The 23149-nt window shown below is 46.1% G+C and overlaps 2 protein-coding genes and 1 long non-coding RNA gene across 10 annotated transcripts in view; 2 read left to right on the forward strand and 1 right to left on the reverse strand.

The window, feature by feature from the left end:
• LOC135261225 (uncharacterized) overlaps positions 1 to 23149 on the reverse strand; it is a 96067-nt gene that overhangs the window by 58297 nt on the left and 14621 nt on the right. The gene's annotated exons all lie outside the window — the stretch shown is intronic.
• Positions 1103 to 4317, forward strand: ndufs5 (NADH:ubiquinone oxidoreductase subunit S5). Of its 2 annotated transcripts, none has more exons than XM_064347301.1 (3): positions 1103 to 1257; positions 2396 to 2615; positions 2984 to 4317. In XM_064347301.1, exons 2-3 carry the CDS (start codon positions 2400 to 2402, stop codon positions 3062 to 3064), a joined length of 297 nt encoding a protein of 98 aa, XP_064203371.1. In that variant the 5' UTR covers positions 1103 to 1257; positions 2396 to 2399; the 3' UTR covers positions 3065 to 4317. The 2 variants fall into 2 exon arrangements, with proteins under 2 accessions (XP_064203371.1, XP_064203372.1); XM_064347302.1 differs by lacking the exon at positions 1103 to 1257 and adding an exon at positions 1356 to 1379.
• The window catches only part of LOC135261212 (microtubule-actin cross-linking factor 1-like), a 97148-nt gene continuing 80018 nt past the window's right edge, over positions 6020 to 23149 (forward strand). The window contains exons 1-2 of one of the 7 annotated variants that reach the window (XM_064347276.1): positions 6020 to 6254; positions 11434 to 11679. In XM_064347276.1, coding sequence (XP_064203346.1) covers positions 11457 to 11679 — 223 coding nt within the window. In that variant the 5' untranslated portion in view covers positions 6020 to 6254; positions 11434 to 11456. Of the gene's footprint in view, positions 6255 to 11433; positions 11680 to 15893; positions 17031 to 23149 lie in introns of those variants that run through there. The other 6 variants (XM_064347277.1, XM_064347278.1, XM_064347281.1 and 3 more) reach the window with 6 other exon arrangements.

Raw genomic sequence — 23149 nt, forward strand, 5'->3', positions numbered from 1 at the left:
CAGAAATACATCTGCGGCCTCCGATCTTACCCAATGACGGCCAGTATGGGTGCAGGCTTTTCCAGCCCAGAATTAAAATGTCTGTTTAAACAAACCAACTAAACTTACTCTTCCTTGATTAGCAGAATCAGCTGTTTTAGCGCTGAGCTGAAACAACACCTATACCCACATCACCTCATTTTAAAACTGATATAATCAAAAACATGTTGAAGAGAGGTCTTCGAGCAGCATCTATCTTTTGTATTTCTTGACACCCGTCAAGGCACAGGCACAGGCAATATAAACTCTTACATACACACACATTAAATTTATGAGATTTTATATGTGACCTCTTCCTTTCAAAAGCCAGCTGACTAATGTTGGAGCATATAAATTGGTTTTGTCTCTGCTTTCTAGTAAGCTCTTTGAGACCCAAATATGTTTGAAGAGCAACATTCCTTATTCTCATTTTGAAAAGTATTTGAACATAACAAGAAAACACTTAAAGATATTGAACGACATCTGATCCAGGTCTGTACACACAACCAAAGTTTATAAAGCTCTGATTAGGATATAACAACAATAACAACAACAACAACCATAATAATAATAATAATAATAATAATAATAATGAAGTATTTATATAGCACCTTTTATACAGGTATACCATTTGACAAGTTAAGCTCATGAACCCCTTATCATTGCAATATTGAGAGAGTACTTGTGTCTTTGAAGTGGCTGATCGTTTGAAGAAACCAAATGAGAGATGAGATGGGAAGATGAAGAAACACTGGGCCAAGTAACTTGAAATAATGTAAGGAAATATGGTTAGTACTGTTTTGGAATAGTTTCTGTTAAATATAACTTAAGCCTAGTTTCTGTTAAATATAACTTGTGGAACTTCCCATCATACCAATATTAGAAACTTGACAAGCATACAGAATTTTAAAGGAATTATGTTTTTATAAATGTTTATGAAGTGCATAATATGTGTATGTGAATAACTTGGCTATATATGCGATAATATGTTTTATTTGCGATTATATCTACATTCCCATTACCCTCAAACCTGCATGTACGAGATTGACAGCAGTAAAACTTAGAGCATTCGCAGGACATAATACAGTAGAATGAGTTAAAACAGGAAGATGCTTATTTGCGACCAAGTCGTAAACGCAATCCTCAAGTCGTCGTACGGCAGTCGATGTATTTGCTGACCGTAAAGCAGAAGGGACCGATCCAGAGAAGGTTAAAGTAATACGCTCCTGAAATTGCAAGGTAAATCATAGGATAAATTGTTCAACATAGCTGAAAAACCAGCGAGTAATATTTTGTGCTGTCGCAGTTTGCCAACTACCTCACTTCTGAACCAGTTGTTTTGCGTGCAGACTATCCTGATAGTGTGTATCGTCCCAATCGATCTCTACCGTTAAGACGTAGCTAGCTTACATGTTTGTGGCTAGCTATCGAGCTGGCATAGCTAGCTCAGCTACTGGGCTATGCTCTTAGGTAGCTAGCTGACCTTACATGACAACGCGTGGCATGTCTAGTGCTGTCCTGCTAACTGACTTTAAAAGTGTATGACTTTCCTAGCTGTTTACTTGGATATATTATTTATCGGAACTAGTACTAGTTGATGAACCAGCTGGCTAGATAAATCGGCTAGTTGGCTAGCTATCGTTTTGATTATGTGCTAGCTAACCTGTGTGGTAGAGTTTCAAGTTGTTGCGACGACCATTCAAGGAGATATTTTCTGTTTAACTGACATTGAGTTTTACAGTTATCTGGTAGAATTAGCCTGGTGATATCACCTTAGTTTTGCAGTGAATATCACGTGATGGTTACTGCAGATACCATTATGTAAATTGAAAACAAAGACGTAGCTCGATACGGCAGCGATTTGTACAGCTGGAACGAAATTCATAGGTTAATTTATGTTAAGAAGACTGCTGGGTTTCATCAATTTAATTGTTCAGGCTGTTGCTAGGGTTGTGAGATTTAGAATTTGTGCAAACCGGACAATTGGAAGCGTAGGCATTTCGCTAACGAGGCAGGTGTCGGACCTGGAGACGGGATGTCCCCCTCGGAACAGACGTCGGACAGGCGGGTTCTATGGGAGCGAGCAGTCATTGAGACACTAACGCAAAACTGCTTCCATCAATTCAGATGCCGGTTATTTCATTGCCCTGTCGGATCCGCGGACCTGTACAAATAATTAGAAAACCGGTCGAAATTTGTACCTGTGGCAAACCTAGCTGTTACGCTGAGAGCTGTTAGTTAAACGGAAAACCAAGTCGGTGGTAGTGAAGTGGATACAGCTTAGTGAATGTCGCAATAATTATTTTAGTATGAAGTTACTTGTTTAATGTGTATAGACACATTGCCATATTATCTTCACTTGTATTTTTATCCCCAGCATCATGCCATTTGTCGACTTGCATTCGAAGTTCGGTGTGAATCTGGACCGCTGGTTGCTGGCCCAGAGTGGGAAACAACCCTACAAGCAAGCCTCGCGCTGTCACTCCTTTGAGAAGGAGTGGATTGAGTGTTCCCATGGCATCGGTCAGACCCGGGCACGGCAGGAGTGCAGGCTTGAATTTGAAGACTTTTATGAATGCATGCACCGTCAGAAGACAGTAAGTTGATATGAGACGTACCGAAAAGTGCAGGACTTGTGACACCAAGAATTGTGACTGTTGCTCCAAAACCGTGAAAAGTAGGGTGCACAACCCAGTTGGGGCCAGTATTGGTAAAAGTGATCCACAAGAAGCTAAGAACTGCCTTAATGTTTGATATTGATTGTTTTCTTTAGAGGAGCTGACAGGATTGGCCATGAGTAGCTGGTGGTATTTAGGCATTGAAACCCTTTGTCCGTTGTAGCCAACTGGCTGCTTATAGCCAGTGTGTTAAATTGAGGGCACAGTAGCTACCGGGTTTCATAGATTTGCTGTTGTACCTTTGCTGTGTTACTCAGACGCTGATGTTGTCATCTCTCTCTTTCCAGTTCAAGCGACTCCATGAAATCCGAAAACAGAAAGAAAAACTGGAGAAGGAGGGATCCTTAACTGCTCCGGGCCACCACTGAGCGAAAGGGAGCAATGGCCGTGGCCCCCAGCAGGCATGCATGCTCGCGCTCGATCTCGCCTCAGCATCGTACACCTGTGGTGTGCCCAGGGGCTTTGTGTAAAATAGTTATTCGTATATTGCTATTGTTTGTCTTCCCCGTTCCAAGTAAGTAAATGGAGATCTGTAATCTTAATATTGTACCTTTCCCTTTTTCCTGGCTTCAGAATAAAGGGTGTTGAGTGGAAGTAGAAGAGTCTGTTAGAAGTGAATTAATAGTTCACGTGGTTAAATTCCACATTTTCATACTGGATTCGAATTTCACTTCGTGAATCAAAACTAAATGCTAGAATCAGGCTCTCTATTGAACAATTTATTGTAAGACAATGTTGACATTTTTCAAACGGGGGAGGGAGTACACAGCTGCAACCAGTGTAGGAAACAGTAGCTGGAGCATGAACCCAAAATGAATAGACAAGAGCAGAGACACTTAACATGAATGCTCTCTTATTTGCAGTATGCTAGAGATGGCAGTGGCAAAATGACTTTTAACCTTTTAATGTTTTTAACCTGTCAGTACAATTGCATGTGCACTCTAAGGAATGATGTGCATGTAAAAAGATGCAGTGTTTCTTCTGACTGGCTTGAATGTCAGTGCAATGTGTATTACTTTCATACATCATCTCACAACCCTCTCATCTCAGTCCCTCCCATGACCCAACATTCAGTTTCAGATTGAACAGCTTGCATTCAAAACTCAAAAAATAAGCAACAGGGTTTAGACATGCAAGTTATTATCTACCCAAGATCTCTTAAGGCCTCTATCTCCTCTGCACATAAAGCCAGAGTTGTGTAAATAGCATGCTCATCTTGCTTTCAGCTCTTCCTGTTATCTCCCACAGGATAACCTGATGGGCATACCTCTTCAAAAATGACATTTTCGCGCTGTTAAATGCCATAATGACCCTCTCCCTTACGCAAAGAGGTGTGTGACCTCAGGCATCGATTCACAATATTCCGACGTTCCCCCAGGATGCTCTAGCACTGACTGGCAGGTTCACAGCCAGTCATTCAGAACCCTGCTGACCTAATGGTGTCCCCTTCTACCACCCTGTTGCCCTTCCCCTTACATTCCTCCACTGGTTCACCTGTCACTGTGTCACTCATTGCCATAGCGAATAGGAAAAATTATTTTTTTTCCCCCCATGATTTTGGAAATCCTTTTTGAAAAGAAGAAATTAACCCAACAATAAAAGCTGAATGATGACAAAAAGAGATGAGCTGCAAGTGTATTTTATTGATTTAACGTTATTTCCATTTACAGTTTTTAAAATATATATTTATTTGTCCCATGTATTCTTATTGCGAACGCTCCCTAGGGCCAAACCCTCTCTAATATGTTGGAAGTATGCTGGATGTCCATTCATGATGATAGTCCTTCCTTGTTCCTCACACTGTACCCAGAGAAGGCACTGAGGAAGCCATCTGAAGTCTGGAATGCGATCTGTCAGCAGCAATATCAATCGTCACACCTCTGACTTTAATTGGTCGATAAAAGATAATGCTAGACCCACTTAAGGGCAGCTCCCCAGAGACAATCTCTTCAATGAATACTTAAATATATGAGTGGATGCAGTCCATCTAACAGTCTGATTCAATTACACTGGCGTCCCTCACTGCAATTCTTCTAACCGGATTATGCTTTGTGAAGTGTAGCCACGAGGTGGCGCCAATACACCGCAGGATAGTGGAAATGCATCGCTGTATCTAGCAGCCTATTCAATTGTCAACACGGACCGTGACCGTCTGGTTTCAATATTATTTTTATGTACATGTGATAGAACATCATTATTAAGAATGTAGTCAAAGATCAGTTGCTATGGGGTATGAGGTGTATTTTTTTGCTCTAAAACTTACGTGCGAGCTCCGTGTGTGTGATGAGAATGGCATGCCAAACATCACAAGGCTTCAATTTGCAGTCAAATGTGGGTCTGTTATTTTGCGCACTAGCGTGTCTGAGTCCCTAAAGAGGCAACCATGCTTAAAACATGCATTTTCTGTTCAGTGTCACAATAGACCACGATTTAATGAATTAAAACATTTCTTGGAAAAGCTAATGTTACAGCCCCCACCCCACACACACACAGACACACACTCACACACAGACACACACACAAATGCCACAATACACAAATGTTTTCCATTTCGTCTGCAGCATCGGTCACTGGACTCTTACCATACACCATTCGGTCAGAAAACAGTGCTGTGCCCTAAACCTTTTACTGAATCTAGAATTTTTTGTTTGGTTAAAACATCATCAACGAACCGGGTTAATCCTCTCCTGCCCGATAGAATTAACTTGCTGTCTCCCACAGTCTGAGCAGAGCAAGGCTTGGGTGCGCGGACACCATCACCTCGTTGCCAAACCCATCGTGCATCCGTGCAGTTGACGTCCGTCCCGTGGAAAGATGACAATGAATGCTATTGTTTAATTAATTCTTCTTGTGCTCACTCAAGCATGCGATTTATTTGTGTCTCGTGGACAGACAAAAACCATAAGTGAAATGATGTAGGCTACAGACTGAGAGAGAACAATGGAAGCACAAAACAGAAATACGGAGATGAGGGTTAAGAGGATTAATATCATATGTAACAGAAATCAGCTTGTCAAGGTACATTCTCTCATCAGTCTATTTATTGTGATTTTTTGGTTTGTTTGTATGTGCAAGGTTTGCGTAGATGCCGTAAGGTGCTCTCCAAAGGAAGTGTGTCAAAATGTGTGCGTGGCCAACTGGGCGCTTCTGCTATGCATCAATGATGCTGGAGGAATGCACAGGAATTACCACAGCTTGGGGATGAGCGCGCGTATGCACACAGCGCTCAACTCACGAGCTGGCTCTAGAAAAAACAGAAAGTGAGTGGAGAGTGAGCGAGAGAGAGAAAGAGAGAGGAGGGGGTGGTGGCTGGGCGAAGAGAAGAGATCGGGAGAGGGGGAAAGAACGTGCGGGAAGGGAACCGACAGCCATTACCGAATAGCCTAACTGTTTTATCATTCGCTGTATTCCGGGAGGAAAAGACGGTTGAGCGTCTGGCCCTTACGCCCTCCCCCTCGTATCTGGATCAGTGTACTGTGGAGTAGGTGTACCCGTGAGGGAGCGGACTCAACGCCACAGCATCCCCGTGTCTGTCACTCCGTGCAGCGTTGCTATCCGGTAAGGGCTCCAGTATCGGTGGACCGGGCGACTCAGCATGTGTACTCCGGCTGTTAATGTTGTACTGTATGTGCTTTAACGACTGTCAGATGAGACATTCCATCGTAATTGAGTTTTTCCCTGTAATTCCATTTGTGTTGTTATGATTAGGCTACATAATTAGCAACGTATTTTACGGGCCTATAAGAACGAATAATTCCCTTATTATTAGGGCTATTATTATTATTATTATTATTATTATTATTATTATTATTATTATTATTATTATTATTATGTATCTTCCTCGTGATTATCATCAGGTAGTGTGAGATCCGGAACAACTGATGCACTTAAGAATGAATGAATGAAATAATTTAGCCTGTAACAGAAAAAGAATATCACAACGTTTTGTTTGGGTGTTTTGCTTTCAAAACGATCTTATTTTCACTAACGACGATAATAAACGCATGCCAGTCACACGGAGAGGATAAACGGACAAATGCAATTTGCAGGTTATCCAAGCAATTCGAACAAAGGGTTCTCCTGTATTAAAATACAGCCGCTCCCACGGAAATCCCGGGCTGGAGCTGACACTTCGTGCAGGCTGTATCGGCCGCATTTCACTGAACTACAATATCTCGCGCACACAGTTACAGTCACAGACGAGCTACAGCCGATGCGTCCCGAGGCTTCTCCCTCCGCTGGGGAAAAGGGAACTGCCTTAATTGTGATAGTTAAATATTTTATCAAGTGATGTAATGTACGCGTACGTGTACATATGGATTGTTTTACCGAAGACAGTCGCCTAGTTTACTTAGCGGGTCATTATCGAATAGTCAATCCCCCTTAGGTAAAGGCACACGTAATAAATTAAAATAATCAAAAAATAATATTAATGCAATCTTAGCAGAAAAAATGGGATTTGTGCCTTATATGCCCCGTTGTCCATGCACCCATCTGCCGTGGGAAATACAAAAAAAATAAAAATAAATAAATAAATCGAGACGGAGGTATAGAAATGGCTTATACATGCTCATTCGGTTCTGGTGATCTTCAGCGCATACATAGCTGTGTGTGCAAAAGCTACACGCTATTTTCAATTCTAGACATTGTCACATTATTTATCACCCAATACTATTAAGTTAAGAACTTTGGTGTTGTTTCTCACAACATGGCCACACCCTTGAACGAGTGCTGCTAATGCAGACCCGTCCCTCCCTGAGATATCCTCATTGGACAGCTTGACCATTCCACCTGCTGGAGACCAGCTGCAAGGCTTGCATTAACGTCTATAAGATTTATGACATGTAAGACTCCTGCCGAACATACCCATTCACAAATATAGTGCTATTCTGAACCTAGACCTATAGCACTTCACTCAGTTCCAGTTGTCCAGTACAGTGTGTTCACTTATGAACCTTGCAGTCTCTCGTCAGAGAATGAAATGCGTTGCCATAATCTGTATGGCATTCCACAAATCATGCCATTCCTTTGTGCATACCAGCAGTCAAAAAAGATCTGGTGGTTTTTTCAGATATAGATAAAATATGTTTGGAATAAAGTTGCTGGCGTTTAAGGCAGTACAGCACACACACACCTCTGTGTACCCAACCAACTTTTCCATTACAAGCATAGGTTATTGGTTGCTAGAGGTGGCTGAAAAAGGCAGAACAAGGTAGGACTGACACATGGCTGGTGTCTCAGGCTAATGGAAGGTATGTCTTCACAGTAAGAGTCTTACTAATGTCTTGCACGCAACAAGAGAGAAAGACTAGCTGTAGTATGTTCATGGGGAGGCCACAGACAGAAGATAGCCAAGATACTAATGAGCAGCCAAACTGTATCAAGACTGCTAAGATTCAAGCACAAATCACATCAGTATAATGGTCTCTAACTCCAAAGGGAGCTGTCAGGCAGATACTCACATGGCTGAGACAGGGGGACTGGTTGATTGTTTCAATGATTGACAGAACAGCTGACACTGAAACCTCTGAACCTCAGACTCAATCACTAATACTGATATCAAACCTACCCTGACTGGCAGGGTCAAGGTGCTCATTGACCATTTATGGTCTTAACATGAAGTATTCCCTTACTCCAGTGTGTCCTAGTTTTAGTTCGCTACATTAGTTCTAGCCACCTTTCTGCAAGTCTTCATTCACTGGCATCTATGATAATTATGTCATACATTATTGAGAACATCAATAAAGTATGAGAAAGTCATTCTGTTCTCTTTCTGTTGTTGAGAAAGGCCACTTACACTAAACGGGTGCAACTCCAGACCAATGGATGAGGGTCTATTCCACTTTTAGAAGGGAATTCCCCATGTTATTGCAAGTGTGTGGCACAAGAATGTGGAAAATTGGATAACAATGTTAAGTGTGAATTTCTGTCTAGCAATTTGTGATTAAAAAGGGGGCCTTTGTGATATTATGAGGGTCTAACGAATGGAAGTGTGCAGGTATGTAGGGAGATTAGTTTGATCATGTTCATCTCGGAAAATACAAATATGCTTCCTCTCTCAATGACAGTTGTTGCCAGGATATATCCTGAATTTGCATTTTCTAAGTTAAGAAACAACACTGAAATGCTTGAAAAAAATAAACAAATACCCAACAGAAAGTTTTCATTAAATGTTCTGAAAATACCTTCTGTGTCCTGGGTCAATTTTCATGTTCACATTTGGTGCTGTTGCCATATTTCCATATTTGCCATATGACATGCTCATCTCTCTCTCTCTCTCTCGCTCTCTCTCCCCCCGACTCTTCTGTTCAACAGTACATCAGCAAATATAGATGCTGTTTTGTGTGTGTATGTGTGTGTGGGGGAGTTTAGTCTTGTCAGTATATCAGCATTACTCATAGATGCACAGATGTTTGGGATGGCAGGGGGGCAGGCACTTGTTTGCACACTCATCCATGCAGACGTCCCACAGCTCACAGACGCGGGGCGTGGGGGAGGAGGGGGGAGGAGTGTGGCATCTGTGTTTTAGGGGCCACTCCTCTGACGAGGAGTGTCTGAAACCCATAATGCAGCATGGAATTTTAGGAATGTCTCAGTGGATGTGCTGGGCATTTCACATGGAATCTCAGTTCTTCACGCTCACGGTGGCCAGAGTAATTGCTGATCGGTTAAACAGAACCGTGTATGCATGAGGACCAACGGTTATTTCTGTGTGCCGTTGTTCTGTCTGCTGCCAGACAGAGGAAAAAAACACACAAAGGTGAAGGAAGTGACTGAGTTTGTTTTATTGAGAAGAAAGCTCTCTTTTCTCTTTTGAACTGCGCAGCAATTCAAATAAAGCAGTGTGGCTTTGAACCCCATTCCATCTCTATTTATAACTCCTTATAACTGCAGCCTGCCACAGGATGAACGCGCTGTCAGGGAACAGCGAGGAAAAAGAGGAGTGAACCAGCATGGAGAGCAGGAAGAGAACTTAACCACTTCCTGCTTAGAGAAATAGACCCTAACCAATTTGTGGGTTTAGTTCATGGGCAAGGCTCGGCTCACAATTAAATCAGACCAAATGCAATAAGATTGACTGGAAATGTGCATGCTATATCACTTGCCCTAAATAAAACCATGTGCCTAGATGTTATAACATTAATCATGTGCTGAAAATGAATAGATTTAGCCTTCATTTAAATTTAGTAATGAATACATTAAGGACATTTGATTGATGTGGTAAGCAAGTATGTACTTAGTGTACAAATCACACAAGATAAAAATATTCCAGATAATAAAATGTTACTTACTTGAAATGGTCTCTCGTGTGGCAGAAGCAAATAGTAGCACAAGCGAACAAAGCGATGTGCTCTTCTTTATCAGGTACCATCGCCTTTTTGAGGCAGCACAGGGTCACTGGCTGGAGATTCTGATGCGTGCAGGCAAGGCACAGCGAGCATGGGGCCTGTGTGGACAGTGAAGCATCCTGTCTGGGATTCGCTGGCTGGCATCTGCTTGTCTGGCATCTTCTTTCCTGTTGAGAAAATCTGAGTGACACTGAAGGGCGTAGATAATTTGTTCAGACTGAAGTAATGCGGATGCATTCACATTCACATTCACATGCGTATGTATTGTGTCTTATAGTCATATGTATGTATACAAGTGCATATGTGTATGTGTGTGTATCTGGCTGTAGGTTTTATGGGGGATGGGTTGTGGGATTTTGGCCATGGGGCATGTGCTGTAGGCACTGGGATGTAGGGTATAGGCTGTGGTCAGTGGAGTGTAGGGTACGGGTCATCGGAGGAGGCCCGTCCAGCACTGAAGGCATCAAGGGTATTGATCGCCAGTCGGCTCAGCTGGTGTGCTGTGATTGACAGACGCCTAGCCCAGCTCCCAGGGGGCCCCGCCCTCTCCTGGTAATCGAAGGAGAACACTGACCTGACGGTTAAAGCCCATCACCATCGATCCAGACCCTCGTATGTACTTCACACCCACAGCTCCTCCTCCTCACCCCAGTGACTCAGCGTGGGACCGGGCCATCCAGGCCCCAAGAACTGTCCCGTTTGTCACCTCTGCTTTTACGGCTGTGTGCCACGGTCCGGTGTTCTATCACATGGGTCGGGCAGCTCCCTGGCCTGCTCGAGTTAATTTATGACGACCCTCTGCTCATCTCTCTATTAGACTGGGCTCTTACCAAGGTGACTTTCATCAGCAGTAAAAAATCAATGCACTGTGCATTTCCTATGCAACATTACACTGAACGCAATGAATCACCTTTATGGTGCCGTTGGGTGGATGTTCTGTAAAACCACCGCGGGTTCGGTGAAGTGACGGACCCTGAGGCCTGGTATTGAATCCCTGTTGTGCCAGGGCTGACTGTGGCTGGAGGCCCTGCAAGCTGCTGCATAGTTGGCCGTTGGATGAATCACCCAAGGAGGGGAAGCTTCAGTAAGAGCTCTGCCTGTGTCACTGTGTACGAGCGAGTCCTGTGGTCTGTTGGGTTCATTGCCTTTTAAATCAGCTTGCTTGTTTTGAAGTGAGAGCAGTCTTATGTTGGAGTGGAAGAAAGAGGTATTGAATATTAAATGATTGATTAGCATTGATATTAACCCTTTAAAGAGTAGGCATTTTTGAATGTTTAATGTTTAAGTCAGTGTTCCAGAACTTGCTATCATTGGTATCAGTTACCAGCAGTGACTGTTTGTTTTATGTTCTCTGTTCTGTTTCCCTCCCTCTGGCCCCGTGACCCCAGCAGGTGGTCCTCCTCCGAGCGCCATGTCGTCCTCAGACGAGGAGAGCCTGAGCGAGCGATCGTGTGTGAGCGAGCGCTCCTTCCGAAGCGAGCGCTCGGGCGGGTCCCTGTCGCCGTGCCCTGCCGGGCCTCCCGCCGCCCCCGGCGACACCCTGCCCTGGAACCTCTCCAGACACGAGCGGCGGAAGCGCAAGAGCCAGGACTCGGTGCTGGACCCCGCGGAGAGGGCCGTGGTGCGCGTCGCAGGTAGGGGCCGCTCCGACACACCTGGAGAGAGGGAGCGGAGAGACAGGGCAGAAGAGAGGGTGGAGGGAAAGAAGAGAAGGGAGATGGAGGCAAAGGTGAGGAGAGAGGGTGGGGATAGAAAGAGGAGAGATACAAACAGATAGAGGGGAGGAGGAGTGGAGGGATGGAAAAGAAAGCAGGGAAACAAAGAAATGGGAAGAAGGAAGAGAAAGGAGGGAAGCGTGGAGAAGACAGGTGTGGCAGGTGACTCGTACAGTGGGGGGAGCGTGTCTGTTGGGTGGAACTCCTCTACCAGTGTCACAGTGCTTGGTGTGTAATTTGGTGGAAGCCTGAAACTGTCTGGGTTTGGTTGGGTGGCTGCAAAGCTAACTGAACGGGATGCATTGCAAGGTACAGGCACTGTGGGCAGGTGTGATGATATCTGTGTGACACAGGCTTGCTGCCATGATTCCATATTTCTGTGTGCTGTAGATTGACATGTTCTGTGAACCAATTGGAAACAACAGAAGGATGCTGTGTGGCTGGATGGTGAAAGTGATGTGTACCTGTTTAAAAAACTGAGCAATATGGAAGAGCAAGATGCTAAAAGAGCTGATTCTGACGAAAGAGGTGCAGAAGTAGTTAGTTGCAAAACGGAGTGCAAATGCATTGACCAGCGGGTGATTTTTGCACCGCTATCAAATCAAATGTGCGTATTACAGTTTATATTCTTGTATTCTGTACCCTGACTGGCTCTCAGTGGCCTGGTCTTGCTGTGGTCCTGTTACGGTCATGGTTCAGGGACACGCTCCCTATGTAAATTTGGTCGGGCCGTGGTCATGGCGGTGTTTTTGAGCGGCACAATTTGATTATGCTGATGGGACCTGCTGAGTGCTGAGACAGCAACCTTCTGCTGGCCGAACGTGCGAGACGAAAGCCCTGATGAAGGAGTTCACTGAGGTGAAGATGTTCACGGAGGTGTTGAGCAGAGTCAGTGCCCTGTGTCTGCGGAAGCGGCCTCATTATTGCAGGGGAAGAGCTGAACCCCCTGGGTAATGGATGTGCCATTATATACAGCATCTGAGAGTGTAGCACCTGTCAGCACTGCATCACACAGCTGGTAAACCTGAAAGAATGTGTCAGAGTGACCGCACTGTTTGAGTCATCGCTAAAGTAGACAATGGACATAAGCAATAAGAGTTTGTCCATAAATGCATGGCTGCACAGTGAAAAAGTGTTTAACATTCAAACATGTCAGTTTCCTACTGGTATTTTTATTTAACATTTAGAAGTAAGGTATTGTATTTGCACTTGTATTTTTAAAATGGTTACATACGATGCCTCTCTTACCGACATGCATGCGTTTGCCTTTCGATCCCAAATGATGTGTGTGCAGGCTATACGTATGACTGAGCTGCCGAAGAATCTGCCTGCGTTTCTCTCTGACTTTCTACTCAGGCAGCTCCGAGGACAGCCCTGCCCCGCTTCTGCTTTCCCACTGTTGCCATGGGGACACAGACACTGAGTATTCCCGTTTCCATGGCTATGAAGGAGCAGGAAAGACAGAGGGCAGCCGAAAAGAGATTAAAACAAACAGTGATATACAGAGAAGGAGAGCATTTGAATTTTAATTTGGGTTTGTGAAAGAAGGGAAACAGAGGAAGGTAGAGTGAAAGATAATATAAAGAGGAGGAAAGAAAGAAGGAAGAGGGTAAAGGGAGAAGGGGGAGGCAAGGAGACAGAAAGAGAACAAGGATGAAAAGAGAGGAGGCCAGAAAAAAAGAGTGATGATGACATGAACATAGATGGGAAAGGAGAAAGGGAGCTTGAGGGGGCAGGGGTGCTGGTAATGGGAGGGGGGGGTAGATACTGAGTCATTCAGACTGGAAAGGGAGTGAGGTATCACTCAACAAATTAAATGTCAGTTAAGTCAGGTACATAAAATGCTTACGCAGAAATCTAGTGCTCACAGATCCTGACACAGATTGTGTTTGTTGTGCCAAATATGTGCTTTTCTTAAGCCTGGAATGCAAAGAGTAATTGGGAGACGGAGGAAAAAAAGAACAGAGCTAAAAATCTGATACTTTGGTGCTGTGAGGTTTTATGCCTCAGTGACCACCCTCATGAAGCAGCTCAAAGAGCTGGGCTGCAGGGCACGAGAAGGAGATGATTCAGGCAGCTCTGATTACACTGACAGCATTGTTCAAAACAAAAAAGCATCCTCTGGCCTTCGGTCAATTAGATGCTGCAGTAGGTGCAGTTGGCCACTAGAGGGAGGGCTAAGTCTCTAACATACGTAATCGATGACTTTGGCATTGAGGCAAATACAGATTTTATGGTTTTAAATTCCATTTGATCTATTCCCTATCAAAGATAATGGTTGCAGTGCTATTCATGAAATATTCATACAAGAAATGTTTTTTTCCAATAATGGCAATGAGGTAGAAATTCAAGCTGTTACTTAAGTCTTTGAAAAAGTGATTTATTATTGGAAATGGGGAAACGCATAATATATTTATGACAGAGAACAAACAATCGATATGCAGGTGCACCAGAGCACACAAGCATTATCAGCTTTGTCAAAAGGGAAATACACAGGTTTACCCTGAGATAACCATATCACTCATACATGAATCTGACCCTGAATCCTGACCACTAGTCCCCCTGTCCAAATGAATCAACATCCCCCCCCCCCCCTGTCTGTATCTTATGGCCTGTGGTAAAGGCAAGACTGACAGCCAGCAACAAGATCGGGCCTCTCAATTTACTTCGCCTCTTCCGGCTTCTGAAACTTGAGGCTGTGCTCTAACCTGTGCGTGGCTGTTCCTTTCTGTCCACGTTTGCTTTCGTCACTGTCCTGCGTTTGGGATTTGGTTCTCGAGCTTGTGCCTACGTTCAGATTTTTTTCTTCTTGCACACATGTGGAGAAGGCAAAAAAGCTATAAACAGATTGTATATTTTTATACTATGTGTTGCTCTTTCCCCTTTTCATCTGCTTTGGAACACCAAATTGCGTTCATCAGCGCCCATTTCTGCAACTTCTCCAGCTGATTTGGGAGCGCGCGGCCAAGCATGCGCTCTCCTCCGAAGCATGCGATGCCAGTCACTGCTTCTGGTCACTCTACACGTTTAGCGTGCAGAGTTGATTCAGAGGAAGACACTTCATGTGCAGCTGAACAAATGGACCGCGGGTGCCTGATCAGCCAGTGGGGGTCGCTAGCGAGTGAGCGAGGAGATGCCATATTCCCAGTCCAGCGAAACCCTCGCTCCCTTGGCTGATGCTAGCGCCAGTTTTGTGTTGCCCTGCAGGACTGCCAGCCACAGCTTGCACGGGCATGGTTCAGATTCCAAATCAGAATGTAAAACCCATCCCTACCCTAGGATACCAGTACCCCCTGACTGATTGTGAGTGTGATTATGTGGCAGAGAGGGGGAGACCAGGAAATGGAGAGCAGGCTCTGCAAGGGTGCTGTTCTTATCAATTATTCATCTGAGCTGGAGAAGACACCGGAGCCTCATCCTTCCCCATTCCCTCTCTCCATCTCTCTAAATCTCCTTCTCTCTTACTCTTTCTGTTTCCCTCTCAATCGCTTGCTCTCTCTTGGAAATCAATGTTTGGTTTCAAAAGAGCAGCAGACAGACATCCAGTTTCCCTAATCACTCACTGTGCACAGTTGAATTTTAATTCAGTCCGAACTAATAAATCACAGAGCATTCCAATCAGTCAGTGTCATACACATGGTAATTGACAGCCTGATGAATTTAAAGACCCCTGCAAATTCCTGCCACCAGGTCTCTCAGTGAGGTCTGACCGTTGACCTAAGCTTTGTCATGCATTGCGCCCGTTACCCTCTTTCTCATACACACCTGCTCTGTAACAGGGATGCAGCAATCGCACATGTCTGGATCTGCTTACCCGTTCATCCCGATGGACACAGGCTCTTGGATTTATGCCCCACATCTCATTGTGTTACTCTGAACCATTTACCTGCCGTTTGCTTTTTGATTCTGAAGCCCCAGAGTTGTAGGATTTACTGCAATGGACCCAGATAACCACCTGGTATAACTTTGAGCTCTAATAATAACTAATGGGGTGTTTCAGCAATCACAGAAAGGGCTGGTCAATCTTGGCACATATATTTTCACAGACCTGAATTTTTTTTTACGTGCTTAGTCTTTGGTCCGATAATTTAGCGGTTATTTTCACCTGTTTCCCGGTATGTTAAATCACCATTACCGGTAGATGGCAGTCGTAGCATTTTATACGGCCGTTACCCGCAAAGATGATTATTCCACGGAGAATCTTGAAATTATGGAAGCAAAATAGGTTCCGTTGCGCTGCCCAGAATATACCACGCGATGGCGACAAAGTCCAGTATTCCATACGCAATTTACGACAACCAGCTACTCTCCCGGTGATAAATTTCCTGTGTTGGATGTTTCTGGCGTGGCTGGCAGAGAGGGATGGATGACAGGCTCCGCAGGAAGAATAGAGAAACCTGAGCTGCCTTTGCGAGAGGGAGGAGAGAGAGAGAGGCAGGCTGGGAGTCACAGCCACAAGCCATACCTTTAATAGAAGCGGCCATTACATTGGGTCGCATGGATCGGAACAGGAGCGGAGGATTTCCAAGCGAGTTTCGTCGAGGAAGACTACGGAAACTGACAAAGGAATATCTCTACCGGCGTCCGGATATTACTACGCTCAAGCCTCGCTTCTGATTTTGGAAGGAATCGTAGAGCAAAGCCTCCGACCCCCCCACCCAGACACACTGACAGACGCGCGCACACATACAAAAAGCATTCTCGCCGGCTCGGACGTAGAAGATTTGACTTCATGTAGCACGGCGCCAGATGAGTCTGTATTTATGCACACGGGTAAATAAAATAGTTACGGCGCAATTAAGTAAATCATTATGCATTATTTGTAAAAATAGTCTAATCTATGCAGTCAGATATTTGTACGCAAAGGCGAGAAACGGTCAATAAAGGCACAGCTTACTGTTTTCTATTTTGCCGAATTAGTTTTTTACCCTTAGAACCTAGAAAAGGATGGTAGCCTACTGTTTAGCTAGTTAGCTTGTGAGTCCTAAATGTTCTTAACGAATTAAAGAAGTTAATTGTTTAATAGGTTACAATCAAAACACCCAAAGGGCTACATCCACCGTTGATTTGAGCGTAAACCGGACTTGACAGCTGCGTTGGCGAAGACCCGGATCCACAGCTCTGGATTGCTAAGGTAGCGGGCCGTTCCGAGCCGGCTACCGGGAATAGGAACGCCATGGCTGGTTTCATACCGGGGTTACTGCCTACAACCCATTCCCAGGAGAAAGAATTTGCTCAAGCCTACGAAGACGTACTCGAGAGATATAAAGGTAAGGGTGACCGCAAAAGAGGGGGTTATGTATTGATCTTGAACGAAAGACAGCGCAGTGTCATAATCGGAAATGTTCACACTGTTTACATTTTTGTGGGTAAAACTATTTTTCGAACACAGAGTAGCCTAACTGCTCCATTTGCTATTCGCTTTGGCAAACGAATTGCTTGCGTATGTAACTACTCCCAGCTTTCGATATAGGGTGGAATCTAGGCGTCAGTGAAAGTGCAGTTATACGAAGTCTCGGACCATGCGGCTGAATTTTAATCAGCTGTGAAATAAACGAGAACCATAAACTGACTCCGCGTGTTCGTTGGCGCGGGACAATGAGACTCTGTGCTGTCTATGAAAAACAAGAGTAAATTTAAAGTAAATGTCTGCAGCGTTGAAATCCTTATGTGTTTAATGAAATCACACGCTTCTCTTCATTAAGTAGCGTATATCAAAACGCCCTTGTGTGTTTGCGGGCAGTGGGTGTGTGTAACTGAATACATCTGGAGCCAACTGGGACACTGCCGTTAGTCGCTTGGCTTCTCGAAGTAAATTTATACTGCATGGTAGCCTACCTACAGTCCCTGATAGCTGCTGTTTTGTAATGCCGATGACAGGGGTGCGTTAAAAATGAATGCCTCCACTGAAACTGACCGGGATGGAAAGAGAGAGGGAGAGAGAGAGAGAGATAGATGTCAATAGGCGCGGGTCGCATCTGTGATGCGGCGCTGATGAAAAGAGGGCCCTTTTAATTATTGATTGGCTAATGAAATGCGATTCTCTCTCTCTCTCTCTCTCTCTCTCTCTCTCTCTCTCTCTCTCTCTCTCTCTTTATTGTAGAGTTGTAAAATTATCTACAGTCCGTTTAACATTATTACCGTAGAACCTATATTTGTCCCGTGACAGTGTGCTGAAGACTGTACAAAAAGTTTTTACAGCCATGGTAACTGAATTGTGCCTTGGTGAATGGGTATGGGCTTGTCGACACATTTGGCTAAAAAAGCTAGACCGCAAATGCTGTAATGAGAAATTGTTGAATGGAGTAGGCTATGTTCACATTCTTTGCTATTTAGCCAGCAGTTGCTTTTATAATTACTGAGTATGAGTTTTTAAATGCATTCTCAGTGGAGTAGCTTCTTGTATCATATTTTATTTGGCAATAACAGGTTGTTTGTTCCTCAAGAGTTCACATGTAGTGAATACGGCTCAGAACATCAGTTAACTGTTGTCATACTGTACGATATCCACGCTGGTGTGGAGTGAACTTCTGGCCTGACCCTGGACTCAGAAGAGCCTCTGGCAGTAAATGATCACGAACAATTACATCTCCGCCTGCCAATCAATAGCAGTTCAATCACCAAGCCTGTAATTTCATTTTGATAAACGCCATAATCAATAGGAGTGCTCTTTTTAGTTTCTTCAAAGGGATGAGTCTAAAGTAGGGTTCGATTTGACCAACTGACACAGTTATTACAACAAGTATTTTGCATAGCGGGCATAATAACAAACCGGGTATTTAGTCTGTGCAGCTGTTCTAGTCTGCTCTAGGTATCAATGTCATGGCTTGAGCCCACCTTGGTGCCTTCTGGCACGTGTGGCTGTATCTTGGCTGCGTGGCAGCCTGTGTTTTGGGCGGACTGTTCCATGTTGGTGACTGTGTTTGGGGCTCAGGGTCCTGCGTGCTCTCTGGACAGGCCTGGCGCTGGGATCTGACCCACACCCTCAGGCCTGGACCTCGCTGTCTGATGTGCCTCAACGCGCTGACTCTGACACTAGACTTTTTAAAGATTTATTTTACCCCAGTGTCAAAGACTGCCTTCTCGCCCGCTCCTGATATTGCTGGTGTCCACCTCAGCATCGGTATTCGCAAAATGGTTATCACTACTGCTGGCATCTGCTGCCTTTTTAAGTGCGATTTTGGAAAAAAAAAACTTCCGTCGTGGTGAAGGTGTCACTGTCTCCAAAGTCAAAATAACTTTTCATACATGATCTTTATCACAAAGACTACTGAACAAACGCCCACGATAATGCAAGTCCAGCAACTCTACGCAGCCTGTCCGTGTATTATTGCTGACAGCAGTGCAGTCCCTTCCTTTGCTGTTGGTAAGTGCCAGACTCTGTGTCTCTAGCTGTTATTCAGTGAGAGTGGCTGGTGTTGAGCTTCGGGACTCTTTTCCTCTGTGAAGGCCGATGAAGTGAGATCTGAAGTCTGAGGGACTGCGTGTGGCCTTGTGGCAGCTGCACTTACTGCTGCCTTTCAGCAGGAGGCCTGCTGGCTGTGAATGGGGGCGGAGGGGCAGAAATGTAACTTTCATTGATCATCATCCTGAACCTGTTTAGTTGGTTTTGCTTTAGCTAAGACGCTCACCCGACGCATTCGCGCGCACTTCTGTTCTGCCTTACGGCGTCATTTGTGGTCGGCCCTCCTTTATGCAGTTCACGTAACTTCGCCAGTTTCTGTAGATGTGAAAAATAGCTGGGTTCAATTTCAGAACGCGAATGGGGATCGCAAAGGGCATCACTTTAGTCACAGAGAAAGAATGAATCCTGATTGCTGTTATCGCTAAAGCCATTTCAGGTGACGTGCGCGGTGGACGTGAGTCAGCGAAGAGTAACGGCTGCCGATGTGTGATCCTTTCTCCTCTGAGAGGTGGCAGAACAGGTATTCGGAGGAGCGCGGCTCGGAGGAGTCCCTGCTTTGCCCCTCGCTCCCGTCCCGCGCGGGCTCCTAGCGCGCTAGCTGCCCCTGCTAGCGCCCGGGTCTCAGTAGCTTCGTTCCAGTGCGTTCCCGCTCGCGGGCCTCCCGAGTCTGCGGCGCCCCCGGCCCTGCTCTCCAGGCGCAGTCTGTGCTGAATCAGTGCCCCGCCTGCAGCCCCGCTCCCTCAGCGGCGTGGGTGTGAGCTCTCCCTCCGCCCGCCCCAGGAATGTTTGTCTGTCTGTCTGTCTGCGCGCCTCATTGCTCCTGGGGGTTAGCTGCCCATCAGTCACGCGAGCTCCACGCACTGTGAAACGTGAAGTGTGCAGTCTGCTGAGGAGCGAACGCATAGCTGAGCTGTAATTGATCAGTCTGGGGAATCACATGGTTGGGTGATATTGCACAATTGCCTATGCTAATCTGTGTGTGTGTGTGTGTGTGTGTGTGTGTGTGTGTGTGGGTGTGTATGTGTGTGTGCATGTGTGTGTGTGTGGTGTGTGTGTGTTGGGGGTGAGTTGTGTGTGTGTGTGTGTGTGTGTGTGTGTGGTGCGTGTGGTGTGCTGGTGGTGTGTGGTGTGTGTGGTGTGTGTGTGTGTGCTGTGTGGTGTGTGTGTGTGTGTGTGTGTGTGTGTGTGTGTGTGTGTGTGTGTGTGTGTGTGCGTGGTGTGTGTGTGTGTGTGGGTGTGTATGTGTGTATGTGTGTGTGTGTGTGTTTATCCGTTACTCATCTGGTGTGTGATGCAGCTTGCAGGGAGTAGGCCGAGTCCCCTGAACAATGACAGGATAGGCCTGGCTGAGGGATAAGTGCGTTCTCACAGATGTCAGGGGCAGACTAATGTACACAGAGGCCGGACGGATAGAGAGATGGACACAAAAAACTGAGGGACATGCGGATGGATGTACCCTGAGGTCCGAGGGACAGACAGACACAAAGCGACTGTCAGGATTGCCAGTGCAAAAAAAAAACTAGGATGGAGAGCTGAGCTCAGATTTATAACAAACGTATTCTGTGTTTGATGTGGTGCTGCACGTCTTGCCTGAAGGGTAAGGCTTTTATTGCGCTGAAAGAAAATGGTGCGTTAAATAACAGCACAACGGTGTTCAAAAAGCAGCCTGGCTTTAGGCCGCGTGTAACGCAGTACGGCACAGCACTGTGCAGTGTAACAGGTGAAGTGTCCCTAACCTCGATGTGTGCTCTAATTTACCGTTCCACTCTAGTTGTAACATGGCAGTAATCAAACTGAGGTAAGCGGACGGAAGCCTGACAGATTCATCAGGAAACGTGGGTGTCCGCCGCTTTGGGACGTGCTGACGGCCTGCAGTTTCAGGATTAGGGGAAGTGAGGGGAGGCCTCTGCCCGGCTTGTCCTCCTTTCTCACAGGAGCGAGTGCACTGCTCATCCAGACAGACGGAGGGAGAGAGAGAGAGAGAGAGAGAGAGAGAGAGAGAGAGAGCGGAGGGCACGCGTTGTGTGTGGTTACTGTGCTATATTCCGTTACGCGCACTGTGGGGTGTCACATAAATCTGTGTTGTAAATGGTGAAAGTGTTTATACACACACGCTCTCTCCCAAAATGAAATGGCCTCTCGGGGAATGAACACTGTAATGTTGTATTGCGTTGCGTAGAATGCTTTTCCTGGTACTATGAATGTAATTATCAGTTTGCCTTTAGAAAATGTTTGGCATGTGTGGCGTTCTTCTGACGTGTTTTTAAAGCTGGTTCAAGCTCAGCGGGGCCGTCGTTTTGTTTAGAGTTCAGCAGGGAGTGCTTTTGAAACGCTGAAATATTCACAGAGGTTCTGCTTATTGAACTCTCCAGTGCTTGGACATAGGAGTTGACCGAGGAAACCGGAGTGGTTTGGAGAGGAAAGATTGTTTTTCACCCCCTCCCATCTGTGTTTCCGGGATTCCAGCAGTTTCCCTCCCCACTGTAGAATACAGTGCCTTTGGGCATCGTTCCTTCACTCTCACTCCCTCTCTCTCCTCTCTTTCCCCCTTTCCCTTGTCTGTTTCTGTCTTCCTCTCTTTTTCTTTTACCGCCCCACTTTTGCTCTTTCTCTCTCTTCTTCACTTTCTCCCTCGCCTCTCTCTCGCTGTCACACGCTCTCTCTCCCTCCCCCCCCCGCAGTATCTCTGCAGGATTACCCCCTGCGCTTCCTGTTTGGCCACGTTTCACCGGCAGCACCTGACTGCGCCGGCAGGAAAAGCAAACGATCGCAGAGGCCCGATGCCTGTCGCCACAGAGGCCCAGATTCCTGGGAGCGGCTGTCTGAGCTGAGGCGTTAGAAGGATACTCCGGATCGCACGGCGCTCTCAGCCCCTCCGCGCTCTCCAGCTTAGCGCTCTTACATAAGGAGCCAGCCGTAGTTATTTTAGATGTGTGCGGGTCTGGCGCCATTGAGAGGGTCTGAGCCTGTGTGAACATGTACACTGCAGAATCGAGCAGCTGTGGAGAGGGTGCTGCCCCCTCCCTCCCCCCTCGGCCGGTGTAGTATAGAATGTTCTGGAAGGGTGGCGGTGGCACTGGAGCGACGCTGCGCGGGCTGAGCGGGTCGCGGGGCCTGCAGGGGCGCCTCGAGGGGGAATCGATAATGAGGCTCCGGCGGCGGGGAGCCGGGGGGCGGGGCGGGGCCAGGCTCCGCGGCGACGCTGTGCCCTCTGCCCCGCCCTCCGTGCACTACCACTCCGCCAGGGGGGCCGGGGGAGAGGACAGGGTACACCCAGCACCCCGTCCCTCCCAAACGCACCGTTTCAGGCCATAAGTACCAACCCTACATCTTCTTGGGGGGGGGTGGGGGGGGGATGGGGGTGCAGCAGGGGGATGGTGCAGAAAGAGAGAGAGGAGGAGGAAGGAGGGTTCAGGGAAACACAGCTCTGAGGTGGGTGTGGGAGAGGCAGCAGCACTAAATTAATAATGTCTCCTGTGCTGAAAGTGCGGTGGGGCCTGGCGGCTTCCAGCACAGTGATTTGAGAGGGGGGTCCTGGAGCCCTCCACCATATCCCCTCTTCCCCCTCCCTTCTTTATTCCTCTCCTTCTCAGGCTTGCACCTCTCTCCCTCACTCAAACATATCCGCATTGTCGCTGATGAGAAGTGCCGCTGCAGCAGTTTACTAAATTGGAGTCATGATGATGGCAGTAAACCAATATTTTTACTCCAGTCCATGAAGCGGCCACAGCAGAGGACGATGAGGATATATATATGCTTTCAGAATAGCATTGGGAAATGACAATAAAATCTATGTACTTAACAATACAATCAGAGTCGTGTTACCGGTCACATCCGAGCTCAGTATAAGTAATGAAAGAAAATATCTTCTCTCCTGTTTGTGTGCCTTTTGTGGGGTACATCAGGGGTCAGTCTCACGACTTGGCACTGGCTGTAGGCTGTTTAATGGTACATCTGCCCCTCTCCCTCTTTCTCTCTCTCTTA

The sequence above is a fragment of the Anguilla rostrata genome, chromosome 8 (genome assembly GCF_018555375.3).
Source record: "Anguilla rostrata isolate EN2019 chromosome 8, ASM1855537v3, whole genome shotgun sequence".
Taxonomy (NCBI): domain Eukaryota; kingdom Metazoa; phylum Chordata; class Actinopteri; order Anguilliformes; family Anguillidae; genus Anguilla; species Anguilla rostrata.